The sequence below is a fragment of the Pseudonaja textilis genome, chromosome 1, assembly GCF_049901715.1.
Source record: "Pseudonaja textilis isolate UNSWEBS1 chromosome 1, rPseTex1.2, whole genome shotgun sequence".
Lineage (NCBI taxonomy): Eukaryota > Metazoa > Chordata > Lepidosauria > Squamata > Elapidae > Pseudonaja > Pseudonaja textilis.
Window position 1 is genome coordinate 93785044 of NC_141990.1, and position 23058 is coordinate 93808101.

The 23058-nt window shown below is 35.0% G+C and overlaps 1 protein-coding gene across 28 annotated transcripts in view; it reads left to right on the forward strand.

Moving 5' to 3' along the window:
• Nucleotides 1-23058, forward strand: part of TRDN (triadin) — a 239662-nt gene that overhangs the window by 150423 nt on the left and 66181 nt on the right. For 14 of the 28 annotated variants that reach the window (XM_087941756.1, XM_087941764.1, XM_087941813.1 and 11 more), the window contains 20 exons: nucleotides 360-395; nucleotides 2485-2541; nucleotides 8046-8084; nucleotides 8900-8932; nucleotides 9051-9089; nucleotides 9741-9773; nucleotides 9877-9915; nucleotides 11343-11375; nucleotides 11484-11522; nucleotides 13084-13116; nucleotides 13272-13310; nucleotides 13433-13465; nucleotides 14398-14430; nucleotides 14545-14583; nucleotides 14706-14738; nucleotides 14831-14869; nucleotides 15192-15224; nucleotides 15339-15377; nucleotides 15496-15528; nucleotides 22146-22184. In XM_087941756.1, coding sequence (XP_087797882.1) covers nucleotides 360-395; nucleotides 2485-2541; nucleotides 8046-8084; nucleotides 8900-8932; nucleotides 9051-9089; nucleotides 9741-9773; nucleotides 9877-9915; nucleotides 11343-11375; nucleotides 11484-11522; nucleotides 13084-13116; nucleotides 13272-13310; nucleotides 13433-13465; nucleotides 14398-14430; nucleotides 14545-14583; nucleotides 14706-14738; nucleotides 14831-14869; nucleotides 15192-15224; nucleotides 15339-15377; nucleotides 15496-15528; nucleotides 22146-22184 — 741 coding nt within the window. The remainder of the gene's footprint in view (nucleotides 1-359; nucleotides 396-2484; nucleotides 2542-8045; nucleotides 8085-8899; nucleotides 8933-9050; nucleotides 9090-9740; nucleotides 9774-9876; nucleotides 9916-11342; nucleotides 11376-11483; nucleotides 11523-13083; nucleotides 13117-13271; nucleotides 13311-13432; nucleotides 13466-14397; nucleotides 14431-14544; nucleotides 14584-14705; nucleotides 14739-14830; nucleotides 14870-15191; nucleotides 15225-15338; nucleotides 15378-15495; nucleotides 15529-22145; nucleotides 22185-23058) is intronic. The other 14 variants (XM_087941749.1, XM_087941801.1, XM_087941745.1 and 11 more) reach the window with 13 other exon arrangements.

Sequence of the window (23058 nt, forward strand, 5' to 3'; positions counted from 1 at the left end):
TTAGGCCAGTACATCTACCTCAGCACAACCCAACTCACAGGACAACAAGAGCACAATATGAGGAAGAGGGAGTATTAGGTATATCTGATGCCTTGAGTTATGTATAAAAATAATAAAGACAGGATAAATAAATGAATAAATTATTTCATATCCCAGGGTTGCATTTCAGCATTCAAATTAGATGCTAACATTGAAACACCCGTCGTTTAGAAAGCTTAAGATGCAGCTCCCTGGAGAAATACATTTTTATCTTTTGTGATGATGAAATAAATGGTTGGCTTGAGGTACATATGTGAAAGCCTTTAGCAGTGCTGTCGACTAATAAGTAACAGTACACTTATTATAATATATTCTTACAGATACAAAAGAAGCCGTTTCCATGAAAGACCTAAAAAGTGAGTCTTATTTTTATAATTATGCTCTTACCATTGTTTGTTTTATTTCACTGTTATTAGTGTTTGCTTTGATACATCCAATTATGCGTATTGAAGTATATCATTTTATACATTCTTTTTCCTTTTTGGTAAAAGGTGTCTTCTCCTCAACAGGATTTACATCTGGATAGAACTGCAGAGAATTGTGCTGTAAAATTGTATGAAAATGCAAATATGGAAAGAGTGACACCATTTATAATTTTAAAATGACATGTTTAGACATAGCAGTTTCTTCTATTCTGAATCAATTCACACTGCATTTTCAGTTCCCCATTCCCATTTGTGACTGACAGTTATTTCTTCCCTTCTCCATTTTCTTTAAAAAAAAATTACATCTTGAAAAAGCAGATAGGGATTGAAATGTCAACTGTGATCTGAGCTGAGTATTTCATAGTGGCCATGAGCTGGATAGAAGAGTTCATTTATCTGGTTCCTATATAATAAGGTCTGAAGACTCTTAGTCCTTGAATAATGAAAACAAGTCCCTGGCATGAAAAATACAACTCATCAAGCCTGGCAGCATTTGTGTTTCTGTTTCTGGGAAAGTGATGCAGGAAACAAAGAATCCTGCATTATTTAACCAGGTAAAATATGGCCTAAAATTGTCCCATTTTAGCTTTCAGCTGTGTGTAGGAAGTCCTTGGACCTATGACTACAATTGGGTCATAATTTCCATTGCTAAATAAGGTACCTCGTTTTTTTGCCATGGTTGTTAAGTGAATCACAGTCATTAAGCAAATCCGGCTTCCATCATTGGCTTTGTTTGTGGGAAGCCAACTGGGAAGGTCACAAATAGTGATCCCACGGTCCCAAGATGCTGGACAGCCATAAATACATGCCAATTGCCAAGTGTCCAAATTATTATCACATGGCTATTGAGATGATGCAACAACAAGTGTGACGACTGGTCATAAGTAACTTTTTTTCAGTGCCACTGTAATGTTGAACAGTCCCTAAACAAATGTATTCTTCTGCTGAATTGCAGAAGGTACCCAGGTACTTACAGAAGAAAGAAAAAGGACAAACACATCTGAAAGGACTACTTGTTTCAGAATTTTTCCAGCATGTTGCAGTAAAGTTATTCTCCCTGGGCTTCTATAGCACTACTAAAAACTAAATACAACTCAGTATCACAATGTTTCTCATTTCAGCATCAGGAAGAATCATGGATCATCAAAAGCAAAAAATAAATAAAAATGAACACTTGAGAACCCCCAGAGCAAAAGGTCATCACAGGAAAGATAAAATACAAATATAATTGCTGCTTCTTGCTGCTGATTTCAATTGTTCAGTTTGGGTAGCAGGTGCTGAAACGTACAGCTTTGATGGACAATTCTGATCCTTCGCCATGGCATCTTCCATCCTAGGAAAATGGATGCTGCAATCCATCATGTCCCTGACATAAACGATCATAGTTCAATATTCTCTTCTGAGTAGCACTTATCTTTGGCATTACAGAAAGAGCGTCTGATTGTTTTCTTGTCAAACAGGCATGTTTTGCACAGAGACAGGCTGTGAATCGACTCTAATCACATGTAGTCCCATTGACCTGAAGTGGGGATGGGTATACTCATTTATCATAAAAGATGGATCAAAGACAAGCCAGATTGTTCATTGTTTGCATACGTACATGTATATCAAAGCTGAGCTGGTGACACTGATCTGTAATACAGCTTGAGAATGACCTGTTTTGCTTTATTTTGGAGGAGGAGAGCATAAATATAGAGACTTTAGTTACTTTCAGGGCGAATGTTATTCCAGCTATGCCTTTTTATGAAAATGATGCATGTGGTTTGTGAAATGACTATTACATTGTGATGCTACATTTGTTAATATTAATTATTATCACTTGATTTCAAATCACGCTTTCTCCCCGTTTTTGACTTAATAGAATTCCAAATAACAACTTATTTTAATTATCTTCTCTTTTTCCTTATGAAAAGGATACTAAGGGCAATATTTTTTCTATGTTGTTTCCCCATCTTTTTAAATTATTTATTTTGTTATGGCATGCCTCGTTAAGATTGCTTTAATTTGTTCTCATTTCAAGAGCCAGCAAAAACTCCTGTATCCCCCCAGCCAGTTTCCATAAAAGTGGCAACACCAGGTAAACATTTCAATTATGTTCTCGTGCTTTGTTTTCAGGATTATTTAATCACCCTTTTGGGCAGCATGTATTTATTTTTATTATTATTATTATTTTATTTCATTGGACCAGAGCGCCATCTGTTGGTTCAGATGAATAAGAACTCCTTTTGTTCTGTGAAAATAAAAATAATGTAATGGGTTTTGACTTGTCCTGCCAATTGACAAAACCATACATAATCATTTACAAGCCACAATAATTGGATTCACTCATTGTGTTAAATCAAAACTAAGCACACTACACTGCACTGTGGCTTAGTCATGAGGAGTGAACCTTGCAAATCTCGGAAGGAAAGGTTTTCCTCACAGAATATGATCATCATCTAAATGTTGAGGGTGGAATTTCTTGAAACAAGAGCCATGCACAAGTAAGGCTGCTTTTGGAAGGCAAGATCCGTGGATATTCACTGCATTTCTGTCAAATACTTGGCCACATTTGCAAATATAGACCTAGATGAAAGCCTTCCTGCATTATTTGCGGGGGACGGGACAAAAAAACATTTTTACTGGCCTACAGCAGGTTTGTTCCATTTATAGAAGATCATCCCATATTTAATTAGTTGTTATATGGCTGTCCTTTACCTGTTTTTGTGGAAAACCCAACAACATGGGTTATCCAGTTACACATTTTCTATTATAATAAACATTTGGTATTTCTACTCTGAATACTTAACCATGATAAAATTATTTCTAAAGTTGACTCTGTAGGCATGAATTGGCTTTTGCAAATCAGCATCCTCCTTTAGCCACTTTTTTTTAGAGAAGAGAATGGAGGTGACAGAAAGTAAAAAGAAGATAATATTTTTCTTCAATAATTGTTGGTTTGATTCTGTGCCCTAGAACTGTGGCCCCCAAATAGATGACCCCAATTAAATGGAAAATCTTATCCTTTTTTTATCTGTATGAAGTGAGTGAAAGGAGGAAACAGATGCTGAAGATACAATATAATTATCAAATCTCACCAGGCTCAAGGTTGACTCAGCCTTCCATCCTTCCGAGGTGGATAAAATGAGAACCTAGATTGTTGGGGCAAATATGTTGACTCTGTAAACCAGTTATAGAGGGCTGTAAAGCACTGTAAAGTGGTAAGTGCTATTGCTATCCTAAGGCAACAGATTATTCAAATAGTCCCACAAAGAAATAATTTTATAAATTGTTCCTCTGATAACAGTGACTCCGGTCGTTTCAGATGACTTCAAATATAGTCTTCACAACATATAAATCCTCATTTAGCCATTTTGAATAGTATTATTCCTTTGTAAAGAATATCAACATTAAAATCATTCATGAGAGTGCATTCATTGCTCTGCAGAATGATGACTTCCTTAACAAAAATGACATTATAAAGTAATTGCTAGTTCTTAAAAACAAACCCACTTTTTTTCCAGATATTTTTTGACATCCCAGTTTGCCTAGTTCCCTGAAATATTCGGGCCCAATTTTGCTTATTTCCCTGAAAAGTAAGCTACATGCTGCCATCTGCTGAAACAAACTTGTAAATTCATCAGAAAAATATTTTGATTTTTTTTTTTAAACAATTGTGTCAATATTGCAACAATTGCTGAAAATGCTTATGGGGCTGAATTATTCTAAAAATAATTTATTGCCTGAAAAAAATATTTAATAAAACACAGAACTTTTGTTGAAACTATGTAGTAATATATGTGAATGACTGAACAGCTTGAAATATGAAAGGATTAAATGTTTAGGTAAATTCTTGCATGAATTCACAAATCAGAGTGACCATTAAAAAATCTTGCAGTAGGAGGAAACTTGGATTTAAGTTTGATTGAAATCCATGGGGAAATAAAAATTCTGCACAATAAAATGTTTGCAGTTCAATTGCAGAAATGTTTATTTAGAAGCCATTCCTACAGAGTTAGTGTGGCTGACTTTCACATATTTTTATATTTTATCTTTCACATATTTGTATATTTTATCATTAAAATCCCATTTATTTATTTTCTTTGAAATTGGATAAACATACCCCCTTCAAAACTGAGTTTCTCAGGATGACTAAAAATATTAAAATCATAGTGTATATTTAAACTAAAATAATTAAAATGCACTATACAAACAATAAAAGTCTATCTGCACATTGATCAAAATGCTTCTGTGTAGCGTATGTGAATGTATATTTGCAGTATTAATAGGTAAAAAGATATGGGGAAACTATATGTAATATACTTTTGTAGTATAGTATATATACCATCATTTTTATTGAAGAAATGTTTAACAAAATAAAACCCACTAAGGAAAATAAAGTTAATAAATAAAAATAGTAAATAGAGAAAAAAGCAGAAAAGGAAAACAAAGGAAGAAAAGGAAAATAAGGATTATAAAGAAGCAGCTTCCAATCTTCTTGACATTAGCTGTAAATAGATTTTAATTCTTTCCACTCTCAAGATTCCACATGCATGTATCAATAGAAATGTTCAGTATGTGTTGACACTATAAACAGTCTGGATGATCTTGGAGCCCCTGGACATTACTATTTATATGAAAATAATTACAGTCTATTAAATGCCTTTTTATAGTATTTCTAATATAGTTGTTTCTAAAAAAGGAAAGAGCAAGGAGAAACGATTGTGCTGGCGCACCAATTCATGTTTGGATCACTAACATACTTGAAAATTTGGGGGTAGCGGCTCAGATATAATCTCAAACTTGCTTTCTCAATTCTTACCTCAAAGTACTTTCCTTCTACTATAATTCTACTTCTTAGAAGTATCTATGCGCATAAACAAATCAATTGAAACAATCATCTATTGTAATTACAAGTTTCAAACTTTACAACTGCAATACTGAGTATAGTAAAATTGATTCATGCATATTGAGACTTCTGCATGAATCAGGCAGGGGGAGCAAGCTAGCTACAGGAAGCAATCTGAAAGCTGATGAGAAAACTCCTTAATATAGAAGTAAAGCTGATGAGATTTTGACTTTATGTGTGATTTCATAGTCTTGACAACGAATGTTCTTTAAAGATAACATAAAATATGTTTATTCTGTCAGTTTCTAGCAAAGCTACTCTAGAGACAATGCTGTGCTTTAGAAAAACTGTTCACATATTACCTTGCTGTTAATTGATAGCAAGCTCTAGGTCTTTTACAAGGAAGGCTTGATACCTCATCACTGTCTCACCACCTGTTTGAGATTTGGGGAGTTGATCTTCTAAATATTTCCCGAGTAGCAGATGGGGAATGTTCTGCCAGCTTCCCTTCCTTCCTGAGCCATCACCAGTATGAGTGATCTCTATTCACCTTCTGTTATGACACACCATTGCCTTTTCAAGTAGCTTCAGAGGATGTTGGATACTCAATTTGTGAACTGGAAATTATATAGATTCCACGGCCCATGCTTCTGTGTCAGGAAATGAGGCAAAACATATCCTATTTAGTCACCAGAGGTTTCTTAAAAGAGAGATGTATGGCTGTTCGAAACCATTTGCCTCTCCATTCTCCCTCTACTGGAAAAGAGATGGGAGCTTTTTCCTCCATGAATAATGGTGTGAAGAGAAGGTAATAGAAGTCAGGAAGTAATGTTATATTATATCCAATTATGCTTAGATTACAGGTGTCAATCTCGCTGCCATCACGTGACATTTCTTGAAGTTTTTCCCATTCGTGGAGCTGCAGTGGGCGTGGCTGCACATGACGCATCCGGCCCATGGGCTGCCAGTTTGACATCCCTGGCTTAGATAGTCATTGATGAGTAAATCAAGATGTTAATTAATGCAGCAACAATTAAATATAATAAAATGCTTAGTGCATTCTATCACATGCAGTCACGTAATATTATTAATATTTATAATGTTAATCCAAACACTTAATCATATGATTACCAATGTAATATTGAATTGAATTCTGAGCTGTGTTGCAATACTAGCAAAACTTCGGTGTGCATTAAGACATTATTTATATGGGCAAATAATATTTTTCTGTCTGTAGTCTGATAGAATAACATTAAGAATTTCATAGCCTAAGGCCATTTCTTGACAGGGCAGATGCAACATTAAATTGGATTGAGCAACCCACCGATGCCATTTCTAGGGACTTTTTCCCAGGATGCCAGATCTTGTTTTCCCAACTACTTACCAATCACTGTTTCTGATCCCATTTCTAACACCAAGTTATTATGAAATGATAATTATGTGCCTAGTGAATAAAAGGAAACCAACAGGTAATAGAAAAGTTTAACCCGCAATGATTATTGGATCTATATTAGATATCAATAGTGGGGTTGTTACAGTACTTAGAAACATACATAGCCCCATGTGTCTATTGCTCATTGATTCAACGCATGATTTTGCCATATATGGATAAACTGTAGAAAGTTTATAATGGTACTTTGCTCCCTACATGGTCTTTTGAAATGGGAGTCATTTCTCCCATTTTAGAATATTCAGACATGCATATTAATTTAATAATAATTGGTTGTTGTGAGCTGCCCAGAGTTGCTTAAAATGGGTGACAATATACATCTTTAAAATAAGCAAATAAACACTAATTTATTAGCTTTCTTTTTTTGCACATGACTTGTTTTTATAGAACTAATGGAGAAGGACCTTTATATCTCTCTATAGATGATTTGCCTCTATGACAATAGGTTTTTAGTTTATTTTAATTTTAATTTTTCCTGGAGGGAGGGGAAGAGGTTCTTGTAAGCAAGTGAGTGGGTTCAGGGATGGGATCCAACTGGTATAACTACTGGTTCTGTTGCTCGGCATCGCATGCGTGCGCGAGTCATGCAAGTGCAATTTACAACCTGCTGAGCTGCCTGGACAGCTGAGCAGCGCTGCGTGCAAGTGCACAGCAGTTGGAAAAGCCCCTTTTCCCTGCTTTTTTCAACTGCAGCTGTGTCGCACAAAGCAGCTGCGGTTGAAAAAGCAAGAAATAAAGGTCAAGTAAGAGCCCGGACCGGCGGGTGGGCCAAAACAGCAGCAGACATAGAACCGGTTCTATATATGTTCTCTGTCTGCTGCTTTTCAGAACTACCGGTTCTACAGAGGTGGACAGAACTGGGTTGGACAATAAATTTCTTGTTTGCTGGCAGACAAACAACAGTTAGTTGTTATTGCTGCAAAGCTAAGTTCTGATTCATCCTTGGTCCTCTATGAGCACTGCAAACTTACCAAAAAGCAAAAGATATGCTTATTTCTTCTCTCTTGTAATAAAACAAACTAACTTCCCTTTCAAACTCTTAATTGAGCTTACTGTCTACAAGTGACCTCAGTCTATCATTTCATTTTCTGCTCAGTATAGAAATACTACACTGCTTGCTAAAAACTCTCAAGGGCAGGAACAATGTCATTGTTTTTTTCTGACTTTCCAGAACCATACAAGAAAGAAGAGCTGATAGAAGTAGGAAACTACACCCCATTTTCTCACCTCTGCCTTCCCGGAAACATATTGATGTAGAATGCTATTAAAAATTATCATAATTCTTTTTTTTCTTTTATATTAGCAGACAGGCCAAAGAAGGCTGCACATGTGAAAGAATCTGGTAAGACCTGGGTATCTTTTTTCCCCCAAATTACACTTTCTATTTTGAATACTTTGTATTAATTACATGAAAAATAGACTACATCTTGTTCCTGTGAGTTACTTAGGACTAATCCCTACAGCCCCCTATTTGCTACCCCCAAATCATCCATATTATAGTCTTCACTGAATAATTCTTACTGTCTCTTCAATCCATTCAATGAGTCTGGATGGACCATGTCTGCACATATAATTACATTTTTCTTATTGTAATTATCTCCAGCATGAAAGGCATTTAAAGGACACACTAACAAGTTTATCTAATGGGCTTATTATTTTCCATGCTTCTACCAAACTTTGCCCATTTAAATATTTATCCTCCTGTGTGTATCATAATATATGTGAAGTCTATTAATAGTATTAACATTCTATTAATCAAGAAATTTATTCATTTTGTTACCCTTGACAAGCAACTCTCTTTCTGATTTAATATAAATTTTGAAGAACAAAACCACAATTTACATAGATACATGCTCATGGCAATAAGAATAAATTTTGCACAGAATTGGAAGAAATAAACAATTCTAATGAGATCTGATTGGCGACTTAAATTTAGAGAATATGCAGCAATAACAAAAATAAGCAGCATATATACAATAGGAATAAAATAAAAGCCACTTAATCCCTGCTTTGTTTTAATTATGAAATCACAAGACTAATTAACTGTGGTCTTGGTTTCTCATTTCACTAATGATATGTATTGTAATATATGAAATAAGCACACCCTTATAGACTCTGATGGAGAAATCATGTTGTGTTCTTCTTCTTACATCCCAGAAACACATAAAAAAGAAAAGCCAATAGAAATAGGTTAGTATGTTAATATTTTCTTTCTTTTACAACTGTAAAACATGATATTGGACATGGATATGGGTTATACAAGTTCAAATTGTGGAATAACCGAAATCCTTATATCTTCTTCTTTTAGCCAAAGTGCCAAAGAAACATGTGCATATAAAGAAATCTGGTAAGACTGGGGTAAAAATGTATCTCAGAAATGGTACTGTTTCCTTTGAACACTTAGTGTAAATTAATAGAAGACTATGGAAATGGATATTCCATATTCTAAATGACTACCCAGTGAAATAAAGCCCCAAATGTGCATAATAAATTACCAGGCCTCATCCACATAGCCCTTTAGCTTTGCCTCCAACATGGCTTGCTTGTCTTTTCTTTGAGATATCCTCAAATTGGATCTTGGTATTGAATCCCAATTTCTGGAAGAAGGGGTAGAAACTGCTCTCTTATTCTCAAGTCAGAAGACATATAAGCCTTAAGAAGAAAACCACAAAAACAAATAAAGTGCATTCTGCCAACTGAATCCAGAATTTAAGTATTAAATTATATACTGTTTATTTTGAACATTTAAATGCAAAAATCATTTTCTGGTCATATAAACTTTAAGTTATTTTTTTAATCAACAAAAATGAATATATGAGTTATCTAGTGAGAGGAGTCTCCTGAATTCTATCTAAATTTTAATTGAGGATTTAAAACATTTTGTCTCTAAGTGCCCTCAATTTATTACTTCCTTCTTTGTTAAATATGGAATCATTCACTGTTTATTTTGAATACCTGAATGCAGAAATCAAGTTCAAACCTTCTTCTTATTTTCTAGAACCAGACAAGAAAGAAAAGTCAATAGAAATAGGTAAGCATGCTCTTATTTTCTACATTTACTTTACCTAAAAGTTGTGTTAAGGCTAAATATTCAACATATGTGATAATAATATATTTAAATCTTTTCATTTCAGCCAAGCTGCCAATGAAGGCTGTGTATGCAAACAAAACTGGTAAGGCTAAGGGGAAAAAAATCTGGGACATTCAACTTTCTACCTTGAAAATTAATCAAAGACTACAGAAATGAGTGTTCCATAAGAGAACTATTGAACTAAAATATCAAACATTGATAGGAGGTGATTCAATCTTTTGTCAACCATACTAAATTGTCTTAATGGGGAAATCCTATATTAAAAATCTGGGAGGAAATATTGATATGGATGAAAGTGGGAATATTGACTTCGGATCAATTGGTACATAATGATGACAAATTTTAACAAATGATATGTGAAGAGACAAATATTAGATGTTACCCAGTGGCAATATTTACAGTTACAATAATTGTTAACAGCATTGTTTGAACCAGCAGCATTTTTACTTTCTGAGACACGAGAACAACTAGCTAAATCTTTTAAAACAAAGAAACCAATGTTTCATTTCAACAGATATTATCAATAAATCAATTCAATATGCAAAAGGTAAACGATTAGTGGAATAAAGAATTAGAGGTTCCTGTATTGCCTAGATAATGAGACTGTGTCTTAACATCTATACCAAGAATATCAATAGATCTCAATTTCTGACTTATAAAACCAAAAATAATATTTAGAATTTATTGGGCTCCATTGTGTTTGTATAGAAAAGAATTCTGTAGGATGGCATTTTGTTGGGATTCAGTAATGGCAATGCTTCTTTAAAAGCATTAAGTTTTGAGACAAAATAATGGACTACATAAATGTTGACTGTACAACAAAAGCTGAGATTTTTTGAGGATAATATTTTCTTAATACATGGAATTTCACAACTGAACAATATGGATTCTCTGTGCCCTTATTGTAGCTAAAAACTGATATTGCAACATTGAAAAAATAAATGTGTGGTTTTACTGGATTGAAGATCTGTTTATAGTTGCTACCTATGAGTGGATTGCCTATAGAATGGATAAATATAAGAAAATATGTGTGGATACTATATAAGAAAATATGAGATTCATTTATACAAAGTACTATAGTTTAAAAAAAAGAATGAAAGTCATATAAATGTATTAGAAATATACATATACCTGAATAATGTTTGTATTAGATTATATATAGAACTGTATCTGTTTCTTGTTCTAACAACATATTATACTCTGTATCCTATTATTTCTGTTGTACTTTTTCACTTATTTTTAAGCACTTCTTATGCATTGTTTTGATAATGTATGTATCCTTTTGTTCTTTTGCTTTTCTCTGTTATTGTTTTAAAAGCAATAAAATTATTTTTAAAATGTAGATAGGAGACCGCATTCTGTCCAATGTGATTAATTGGGAAATTTAAAAAAATCTATATTTAAGTGTCCTCACTCTATCACTTTTTCTGTTAAGAATGGAATCATCCATTGATTATTTTGAACACATAAATGCAGAAATCATGTTCAAATCTTCCTCTTACTTTCTAGAAGCAGACAAGAAAGAAAAGCCAATAGATATAGGTAGGTATGGTCTAATTTCTCCACTTCTGTTATTTGAAAGATGGGATACATATATTATCCATGTTCAATATTTATAATAATCAATATTCTTAAATCTTTTCCTTTTAGCCAAACTGTTAAAGAAGGCTATGCATGCAAGCAAAACTGGTAAGTCCTAAGCAAAAATAATTCTAGAAAATTCCATTTTCCACTTTGAACATTAATAAAAGGCTAGAGAAGTGACTAATTGCTAAAAAATAAATAAAACACCAAATGTTTTGATTCCCTTCATTGCCCTCACCCATGGGAAGAGATGGCCTATTCTATTGGCACTCCCCAGATGACTGATGAACTGTGTGGAGTTCTAGAGGAGCTTATGGTTTACACTGTGAATCTTGGTGCATGGTTTAGGTGAGGTCTCAGTTGTTGCGAGGCATAGGCTTTTGACCACAACATCCCTAAGTGGCCTGTCTCTGTTTATCAATACCAGGCACACTTTAGATTATTGAGAAACCCCAGGTGATGGTACACCAAAGAAATGCAAGCCTGATTAATATGGGGTATTGCCGGTATTGCCTTGTAGTGATAAGGGCAGCAAAATGTACATTTTATGAATGTTGATAGCTGTCCATTGGTTCTACTTATGGTGACCCAACCTCTCCTAGATTCCCTCAAGGATGGCCATTGGATCATCTGAACTGTTTGTTATGGGGAATATTCTAGATATCTGACAGATAGTATTGCTCAGATTGACATTGAGTTGGATTCTGGCTGGGTGGGTCTGATCTGATCTGGGTGCCTAGTGTACAATCTTGTAGTATGATCTGGGTGAGTCCTGAGGAATAGATAGGTTGCTTTGGCTACTTGTTTGTTGAAGCCTCCTGAATTAGGTCTTTGCCACTGTACTGGACTCTTTGAGGTAGTGCCTAGAGCCCAGAAGGTGGTAGTGGTATTCCCTCTGTTCAAGACCCAACAATTTTATATAACTACTGATCTGTCTCTAATCTTCCCCTTTCAGGAAGGTTGCTGAGAAGGTGATCAGACTGCAATTAACAGAATAGCAGAGTTGGAAGGCACCTTGTCGGCCATCTAGTCCAATGCCCTGCCCAAACAGGAGATCCTACACCATTTCTGACAGACGGTAGTCCAGTTTCTTCTGAGAACCCTCTAGGAACTGGATTATCTAGACATATTTCATCTGGGCTTTATGTCAGGATTCAATACAGAGACAATCTCAGTAATCTGACTTTTGTGGGTGACACAAAATTGCCAAGAAAAAAAAAAAACCCACAGTGAATAAATCATAAAGTGCCTTCTGCCAAGTGTGAGTTATCTAGTAAGAACAGTCCCTTCAATCCTAACTTAGTTTTATTAGTCAAATTAAAAGACTGTCTTAAAATGACATCAATCTATCATTTAATTCTGTAAGAGAGGACCAGGCTGAGCATGAGAGAGGGGTCAAATATGTCACCAGTCTCAAGTCCCTTCACACCCACAAGATATCTAAATCCAGCCCACCTTGAATTCTGTTGGCTCTTATCTACTGCCGATTTGCTTTGACCATTAGTAGTTCAGATTTTTGTAGAAAGTGTTAGACATGTAGACATTTGCACCACCTGGCTTCCTGATTTCTTGCACCTGACAATTCTGTGTAAAGTAGGCAATCATCCACTGTTTTTAGAAGCACCCAAATACAGAAATAATGTTTTCTTCTTTTTTTATTGTCTAGAATCCCCCAAGAAAAAAAGGCCATTAGAAACAGGTAAACATGAATTACTACCCCACCCTTGCTTAGGTCAAACTTATTAATATAGCACAGTTGTGCAACATTACTTCAAATTCAGTACTCTTAACTTTAATTGATCATTTGGATTCCATCTATGTCATAATCCAAATGTCTGAATCTTTTCCTTTTAGCCAAAGTGCCAAAGAAAGATGTGCATATAAACAAAACTGGTAAGTCCTATGTAAAAATATATCTAGAAAATTACAACTTTCCATTTGAAAATTTGTTATAAGTTAACACATCTCTATGAAGATGAGAGAAATAATGTTTGGCTCTTTTCCTTATTGTCTAGAACTCCACAAGAAAGAAAAACCATTAGACACAGGTAAACATGAATTACTGCCCCATCTTTCTTTATGCGAAACATATATAATATAGTACAACTGTGCAACATGTATTAAACCTCAGTACTTTAATTTTAATTTTAGCCAAGCTACCAATGAAGGATATCCATGTTAAAGTATCTGGTAATATCTGAATCAAAACAAATCTAGCAATTTACGTTTCAGTTAACATAAAATTATGATTATGATTGCCTTGAAAAAGATACCAGACCAAAAAAAAATCAAATAATGATGAACAATAGAATGCCTTTTGCCCACTCTTGGTTTCCTAGGGCTTATCTCTTTCCCTGCCACCTAGATCATTTGCTTACTGCTTGTTGAAGATATATCCTTGTATGAGATCCTCTTTCTTAGGGCTGGCTTGCGGGACAGGGTGGTTAAAGCTACTCCAGCTTATCAAAATAGAAAATGGTATTTTCTATGAGAGAGCAGACACAGACTTCCGCCATGTCTATTCTGTGTTGCCTGGAGAAGGAATCTTTAGTGTCGCCATCATTGTGGGCTCCAAATATATAGAAGGACCATATGAATTGGTTATAAATGCCCTTCACAGTTAATTTAATTTGAAAATCGAAGATATTAGAACTTTCACACTTAAAGTTTATATTTTCTTCTTAGGAAAAGTTAGTCTACCCAATACCAAAAATCAAAACTGAATGTTAGAAGGGAAGAATAGAATAGAGCTGGAAGGGAACTTGGAGGTCTTCTAATCCAGGCTCCTGGTCAGGCAGGAGACCCTATAACATTCTCTAAGTTACACTGCTCCTATCAGTAATCACTAGCACTTAAATAGAACCTGGTGAGACTGAAAATATTTCTTCCCTCCTCTTTCTAGTCTTTTAGAGGGAGGGTCCATTTAGTATGAACACTCAAATGTTGATATCATGATCTGGTTTTCCTCTTATTTTTTTAGAACCCCACAAAAAAGAAAAGCCAAGAGAAATGGGTAAGAGCTCTCTTATTTTGTAAGATCCTCTGGAACATATGGGCATTAAAGGGATATTGATCATCTGGATTCCGTCTGTGTCATAGTCCAAATGTTTGAATCTTTTCCTTTTAGCCAAAGTGCCAAAGAAAGATGTGCATGTAAACAAAACTGGTAAGTGCCATGTAGAAATAAATCTAGAAAATAGCATCTTTCCATTTGAAAGGTTGTTATAAGTTAACACAACTCTATGAAGATGAGAGATATAATGTTCTGGTCTTTCTCTTATTGTCTAGAATCCCACAAGAAAGAAAAGCCATTAGAAACAGGTAAACATGAATTCTTTATGCAAAACATAATATAATATAGTACAACGGTGCAACGTTTATTCAAACTCAGTACTTTTTTCTTTTCATTTTAGACAGGCTACCGATGAAAGCCATCCATATAAAAGAATCTGGTAAGATCTGAATCAAAATAAATCCAACGATTTTCACTTCCCATCAGTTAACACAAAATTAGTATGATGAGTTGCCTTGAAAAAGAGACTGAGAAAAAAAGATCAAATAATGATAAATAATAGAATGCCTTCTGCCCATTCTTGGTTTCTTAGGACTCATCCCTTGTCCTGCTTCCTAGGTCATTTGCTTATCACTTGTTGAAGATATATCCTTCTATGAGATCCTCTTTGTCAGGGTTGACTTGCTGCCAGAGGGAAGGGCCCTTAAGTATGAAGACCCAAGTGTTGATATCATGTTCTGGTTTTCCTCTTATTTTTTTAGAACTCCACAAAAAAGAAAAGCCAAGAGAAATGGGTAAGAGCTCTCTTATTTTGTAAGATCCTCTGGAACATATGGGCATTAAAGGGATATTGATCATCTGGATTCCATCTGTGTCATAGTCCAAATGTTTGAATCTTTTTCTTTTAGCCAAAGTGCCAAAGAAAGATGTGTATGTAAACAAAACTGGTAAGTGCCATGTAGAAATAAATCTAGAAAATTACATATTTCCATTTGAATGTTATAAGTTAACACAACTCTATGAAGATGAGGGAAATAATGTTCTGGTCTTTCTCTTATTGTCTAGAACCCCACAAGAAAGAAAAGCCATTAGAAACAGGTAAATATGAATTACTGCCCCACCTTTACTTATGTGAAAGATATTAATATATCACAGGTGTACAACATTGTTTAAAACTTAGTTCTTTTGGGAGTCTCAAGTGAGAGGACAGGAGATCGGAGGTGAAGAAGTCTGGTGCAGGCTTCGAACACCTTTTCTGGCGTCAGGAGCGATCCCCCAGGGATACATGAACCCGGAGAGGTTCGTGTCAGCGTGGAGATCCTCGAGCTGCAGAGGGGGAAGGCAACTCCCCAACAGTGAAGAGGAAACTCCCGAGCTCGGCGCTAAAGAGTAAGCTGTCATTTTATGGCGGCTTCCAATCGATCTGCCACTTGAGTGAATAAGCAAAGCAGTGACAGCCTGCGAGATCCAGTAACAGGAACAGAGAAACGGTTTATATCTTGGATTCTTTGAAGTCTGAAGGGAGTAGAATGACAGAAGAATGATAGCATAAATTCTTCTCTCCTGGTTGTGATAAGCACCTCTTGGAAGTCCGGCGGAGAGCGGCCAGAAAAGCAATTGGGGAAGCTTTGGGGAAAGAGAGATTGCTAAAACCTGGAGATTGGAGATCCGGATCTGGTCTGAGCACAACATGACTATTACATCTACTTAATATTGGGGAGAAGATAAATTGAGCATTATATTGGACTTTGGAAGATTTGTATGTGGATTTAAAAGTTGGAAAGCAAAGAAAGAAGCAGCAGCAAGAGGAAGAAGCCAGAGGCGAACAGAACAGCTGGGATAGACGGTTTTGGGACTGCAGATTAGTCAGCACTTTTCACCATTTGCTGATTGGAAGGCTGAAAAGAAACCTCTAGCTGGAAGATGGAACTTTAGCTCACCCAATTTGCTCTCTTTATTACGTGGTACTACTTAAGTTTACTAAGTTGGCACTATTTTCTCTTTAAGATGACTTCCTTGTGGTTGTTTGTTTGTTGATTTTCTGAAGCTGTGGTAATCTCTCTTCTACCCCTTCTCTTATTATCTTGCCCCTTGCCTCCCTATTGTATCTCCTAAACACTTTACATAATTTTACTTACTGGGGGGGAAGAGGAGGATACACTATTATCAAAGAGTTAAGAGTTTACTGTTGTAAGTATTAATAGTAAAAGGGATAAACTTTGTTGATATAATCTATTTATAAATTATTTAGACTACTTACGACATTTAAGATCAATTCCTTAAAGTGTTAATTGATGTACTATTGTTGACCAATTTTCTTATTACATTGACTAGAATATTGTTGCAGATCTCTATTTATGATATAGGGGAAAAGACTGTGGAGTGAGATATAAAATTGAAATACGTGAATAGTCTTTCAAGTACAGAACCCAAATACTGAATGGTGATTTGGGATAATATATTAATATTGTGCATCAACAAAAACAAATACTTAGAGAGATGACATCCACAACAACTATGGCCTTAAAAACAGGAAAGAAGGCTATCCCGACCCTATCGACTACGTTGACAGCCACCCCACCAACATCTCAAAAAACTATCGAGGAGTCTTTAATAGGGAAAAGCAGCCCAATGTCCCCAATATTAATATACAAACTTCAATATTAGCCTTGCAGGAAGCTATATCTAAAATGCAAGAAATGATGATTAATAATCACAAGGAAACTAGAGCAGATATAAGTGAATTGAAAGATGAGATGGGGAAAATGAAGGCTGAAATGAAAGCGGATATAGCGAAGGTGGAGGGTAAGATAGGGTCTCTACAGCAGGCCATGGAGAGAAAGCGAAGTGAAAATAAAAGATATAGAGAGTAGAACAACACGCATGGAGTCTAACTTTGAAAGGATGGATGAGGAATTTAAAAATGTACTTAGAGAAACGGAAGACTCTCTGATCCACCTCGAGATGGACAAAGCAATGGCGTATTTAAGATTCCAGAATGTGGCGGAAGCCAAAAATGAAGAATTGGAACATTTGATGGCAGAAATATTGGCTGAATGGCTAGGAAAGGAAAAAGATGATCTAATTAAAGAGTTTGATGAGGTATATAGGGTTAGCACAAGCTACGCCAGGCGTAACAACTGTCCAAGAGAAATTCATATCCGCTTCTCTAGGAGATGTCTGAGGGATTTAATTTTGAAAATGTCTAGGGAGGAAACAATATCATATAAGGGCAGAGAAATTAGGATTTTAAAACAAATTCCAAAGAGAGTGAGGATGATAAGACAAGATTATAAATTTTTAGCTAATGATTTAAATAAAGAAGGAATCCATTTTAAATGGTTAATCCCGGAAGGGATGTTAATTACATGGAAAGAGAGGAAAATCAAAATAGAATCGATAGAACAGGCCCAAGTTTTTCATCAACAGCTCACAGATAAGAATAGTCAACCCACCAAAGAAGAACCTAAAACAAGACCACAGGAGGTCCGATATTATCACAGAACCCAAAAGGAACGACTTTCTCAATTTCAAGAAGTGATAATCCACAACATGGGAGAGAAGAGCAAATCCCACAACAACAACAACAAGAGAACCGAATCATTACTAGGCAAAAATCTAAGCAGAAGTAGATAAATGGTGGAGGGGAAGAAGTTGCTCTCCATCAATATAAACGGATTAAATTCATTATTAAAAGAAAAAGGATATTCTCAAAACTTATTCAACATAACGCAGATATAATATGTCTTCAAGAGACACATATTTCAAGAATGACGAAAGATATCTAATTTGTCCAAAATTAGGTAAACTTTTTACAGCACCGGCCGACCAACACAAGAAAAAGGAATTGCAATTTATGTAAAACAAGATGTAAAGGCAGAACTAATCTGGTCGGATCCCAAAGGAAGAACTCTGGTTATACAAGTTCGGATAAACCACATCACATTTTTACTTGTAGCAATCTATGCCCCAAATGATGACCAGGGGAAATTTTTTAAACACCTTCACCAAAAATAGTAGGCTTTGAAAAAAGAAACATTTGCTTGATTGGCGATTTTAACTCCATTGCAGACTACCAGAAAGACCATAGTAATATGGGGAAAAACAAGAAGGGGAAAGGGAACTCTCTGCAGCATGTAAGGAAATGTTGAGAGAGTTAAATTTAAAAGATCTATGGAGGGAACGGAATCTTGAAGGAAAAACAATTTACATATTATTCTAACCCACATAAGACTTGGACCAGAATAGATATGGCTTGGATGGATTTGACTTGGCTAATGAAATAAAAGAAATCAAAATTCTACCGAATGAATGGGCTGATCATAACCCAATACAGCTAATTTGGAGGGATAGGAGACGAATAAAAAAAGATGGACACTAAATAACCAAATTGTAAACGAAGAAGAGTATATTAATAAACTGAAAGAGGAGCTAAATTATTTTCTAAAAGATAATAATAATGAAACAACTTCAAAACAGAACATTTGGGATACTATGAAAGCAATTATAAGAGGCACAACAATTTCCTATAATGCTTTGAGAAACAAGAGAATTTATGCCCAACAAAAACGCGTTACAACAACAAATCCAAGACTTAGAAACACAATTACAAAAACCCCTAAGACCCAAGGACTACAAAATCAGTTAATACTAGCCAAACATAAGCTGAATTTAATTGAACAAGATAAATTAGAAGTTAGCTTGAGAAGGTCCAAACAAAATTATTTTGAACACGCCAATAAACCAGGAAGATGGCTATCTTATAAACTTAAAAAGAAAAAGAAAAGAGATTGATACACCAATTAATAGATGAGAAAGGCATCCCACAACATGAGATTGAGAAGAAAAAGGATATTATATTAAACTATTTCCAAAGATTATATAAAAAGAAGAAATCAATGAGGATAAAATAAGAACTTATCTGGAGAATACAATGATAAAACAATAGGGAAGGAGACAAAGAATTACTAAATAAGGATATTACATGGTCTGAGTTAAAATCTGCAATGGAAAATCAATGTAATAATAAATCCCCTGGTCCAGATGGGATTCCAGTAGAATTATATAAAGCCACATTAGATTTAGTAGGGCCTCTGATGCTGGAAGTGTTTAACGAAGTACTTTTGGCTGCCAAAATGCCAGACTCATGGAGGGAGGCGTTGATTGCATTAATTCCGAAGGAGGATGTGGATGCCAGATATATTAACAATTATAGACCAATCTCACTTTTAAATGCCGATTATAAATTATTTACCTCAATTATTGCGAATAGAGTAAAACAAGTTTTAAATTTATACATTCATGAAGACCAAAATGGTTTCCTTCCATTCCGCCAAATTAAAAACAATTTAAGAACCGTTATTGACGCCTTAGAATATTATGAAGCTCATCCAGAGAAACAATTTACACTCTTGTTTCTAGATGCGGAGAAAGCATTCGATAACTTACATTGGCACTTCTTAATACAAAAATCTATAACATGAATCTGGGCACTAAATTTGAGAATATTATCACAACAATTTACAATACCCAACAAGCCAATATACTAATTAATGGTGAACAAACAGGCCCACTAAGCATTGAAAAGGGCGTTGAGACAGGGTTGCCCTCTCTCACCCCTCTTATTTATATTTGCTTTAGAATCATTGTTAACGCTGGATAAGACAAAATCCTGAAATTCAAGGGGTTAGGGTCAAGGCAGAGGAATATAAATTACAGGCGTTTGCAGACGATATGGTTTTCTTCCTAGAGGATCCCATGGAGAAAGGACATAATCTAATAAAAGAACTAGAACAATATGGTTCAGTAGCAGGAATAAAGATCAACAGAAATAAGACGAAATTACTGACTAAAAATCTAACAGAGAACCAGAGGAAAGAATTAGAAAAACCATGGGGATACAGGCAACAAAAAGGTCAAATATTTAGGCATATGGTTAACACCACATAGTAAATCACTCAAAGAGAATAATTATGATAAACTGTTACAGCAAATTAAGAAAGATCTAGAATCCTGGAATAAGTTGCAGCTTTCTTTACTGGGCAGGATTGCCACAATCAAAATGAACATTTTACCAAAACTCCTTTACTTATTCCAGACAATCCCAATAAAATTACCAAAAATTTTTTTGATGATATAAATAAGGTAACTCTTAAATTTATTTGGCAAGGGAAAAAGCTAGAATCAGTATTAAGGCCTTACAAGATGCAAAAAGTAGAGGTGGGCTAGCGCTTCCAAACTGGGAATTATATTATTGGGCAGCCAATTTACTATGGTTAAAAGACTGGGTCAATTTACGGAATAAAAGAACTCTAGCCTTGGAAGGGCACGACCTTCAGAGAGGATGGCACGCATTTCTATGGGATGTGGGAAAACTAAACAGGCGTACTTTCATAGACATCTTATTAGAGATTCACTATTAACTAATTGGAAAAAAATATGTAAAAAACATTATTTAAAAATTCCGATTTGGCTTTCAACAATGGAGGCAATGGTTCATCCCAACAATTTGGATATAACAAAAATGACTAAATATAAAGATTTATTAGATCCTTTAGGGAAGCTAAGAACTCGACAGGACTTACAGGAACAGGGATTTAAAATTGATCAGTGGTTATATATACAAATCCATAGTAGATACAAACAAGATATCAAAGAGTTTGGAATTTATAGCAAATTACAACACTTAGATAAAATCTTATTAGGATCAAATAAAAGAATATTTCTAAATTTTATAAATATTTATTGGAGGTAGAATTAGAGCAAGAGATAGTGAAAGGGAACATGATAAAGTGGAGTAGGAATATTGGAAGAAGCATTACATTAACAGAATGGGAAAAGATCTGGAATAGAATCATTAAGATTACGAAATCTGCGCGTACAAAGAAAATATGTATAAAATGTTATATAGATGGCACTTACCCCCTTCGAGGTTAGCGAAAATGAACCCAAACTCTAGTCCAAAATGTTGGAAATGTAAAAACATAGAGGGAACCTACTTTCATATGTGGTGGACCTGTAAAGAAGCCCAGAAATACTGGCAAAAAAATTAGAAAATGGCTGGAGGAGATAACCAAAGATCAAATTGAATACAAACCAGAGTTCTTCCTACTAGGGATCTCTGATAAACATTTTCCTAAAAAGACGAAATACATAATAATTCATATTCTAACTGCGGCCAGATTAGCATTTGCCCAATGCTGGAAATCATCCCGTTTACCTACAGATCAATTGGTCATTCAGAAAATATGTGACTGCGCAGAAATGGACAATTTAACCATAGCTCTTAAAAATAAAGAGTCTTCAGCATTTGATAATAATTGGAATGCATGGTATAATTGGTTTTATCAGAGATAAACTGTTTAATGAGCATAAATAAGCATAAATATCCATAAATAGCGATAAGATGTGTATATTTAAAGTAAGGTAGGAGAATTGGATCTTGTAGACTGTCAAAAAGAATATTTGTCTGGTTTTAACGTATTTTCTTTTTTCTTTCGTCTCTTTGTTTTTGTTTTTTTTCTCTCTTTTATACTTCTTCTTCTCCTTTTTCGGTCGCAAGACCGAGCGGTTTTTTTTTTCTCTCTTTCTCTTCTTCTTTCTTTCTTTTTCTCTCTCTGTTTCTTATGTAATGTTGTTATGTTATTTTTTTAATTGTAAATTCAATAAAATTTATATGAAACAAAAAACTTAGTTCTTTTAACTTTTTATTTTAGCCAAATTACCAATGAAGGATATCCATGTAAAAGAATCTGGTAAGATCTGGATCAAAAGAGATCTAGCAATTTTCACTTCCTATCAGTTCCTATCAGTTAATACAAAATTATTGTGATGAGTTGCCTTGAAAAATATGAGAAAAAAAAGAAAAAAAGAAAAAGAAATAATAATGCTTTCTGCTCATTCTTGGTTTCCTAGAACTCATCTCTTATTCTACTTCCTAGATCATTTGCTTATCCCTTGTTGAAGATATATCCTTGTATGAGGCCTTTTTTTTTCTCAAGGTTGGTTTGATGGAGAGGCCGATTGAAGCTACTCCAGCTCATCCAACTAGAAAATTTATTTTCTCTGAGAGAGCAGAAAAAGACCTCCTCCACAAGTAGAATGTTTTGCCTTTAGTGTTGCTAGCATACTGGGCTCTAAACCTATAGAAGGACCATATCAATTGGTTGTGGATTCCTTCCATACTTAATTTAATTAGAGATATTGGAACTTTCACATGTAAAGTTTATCCTTTCTTTTTAGTGAGAGTTGGTCTACTTTAAACCAAAACTGAGTATTCTCTAAGTACAGTACTCCCATCAATAATCATTAGCCCTTAAGTAAAATCCTGCAAGACTGAAAATATTTCTACCCACCTTTTTTTAGTCCTTTAGAGGGACTGTGAGTGTCCATTCTGAAATGCTTCCCAGACTTTCCCCCCGTTGGCAGACTAAGCTGCCTTTTATCCGACCACTGACTAGGATGAAGGTCTTGCTTCTGTCTCCCAAGATCACTTCCACATGCCATCACAATAATATCCTCACAGCTTTACCAGACATGTTCTTCTTCCCCCCACTGCCCCTTGCTTTAACTTTGAACGAGGCAGATAACATTGCTGCAACCCCTGATCACAGCAGCAGGATAAGAAAC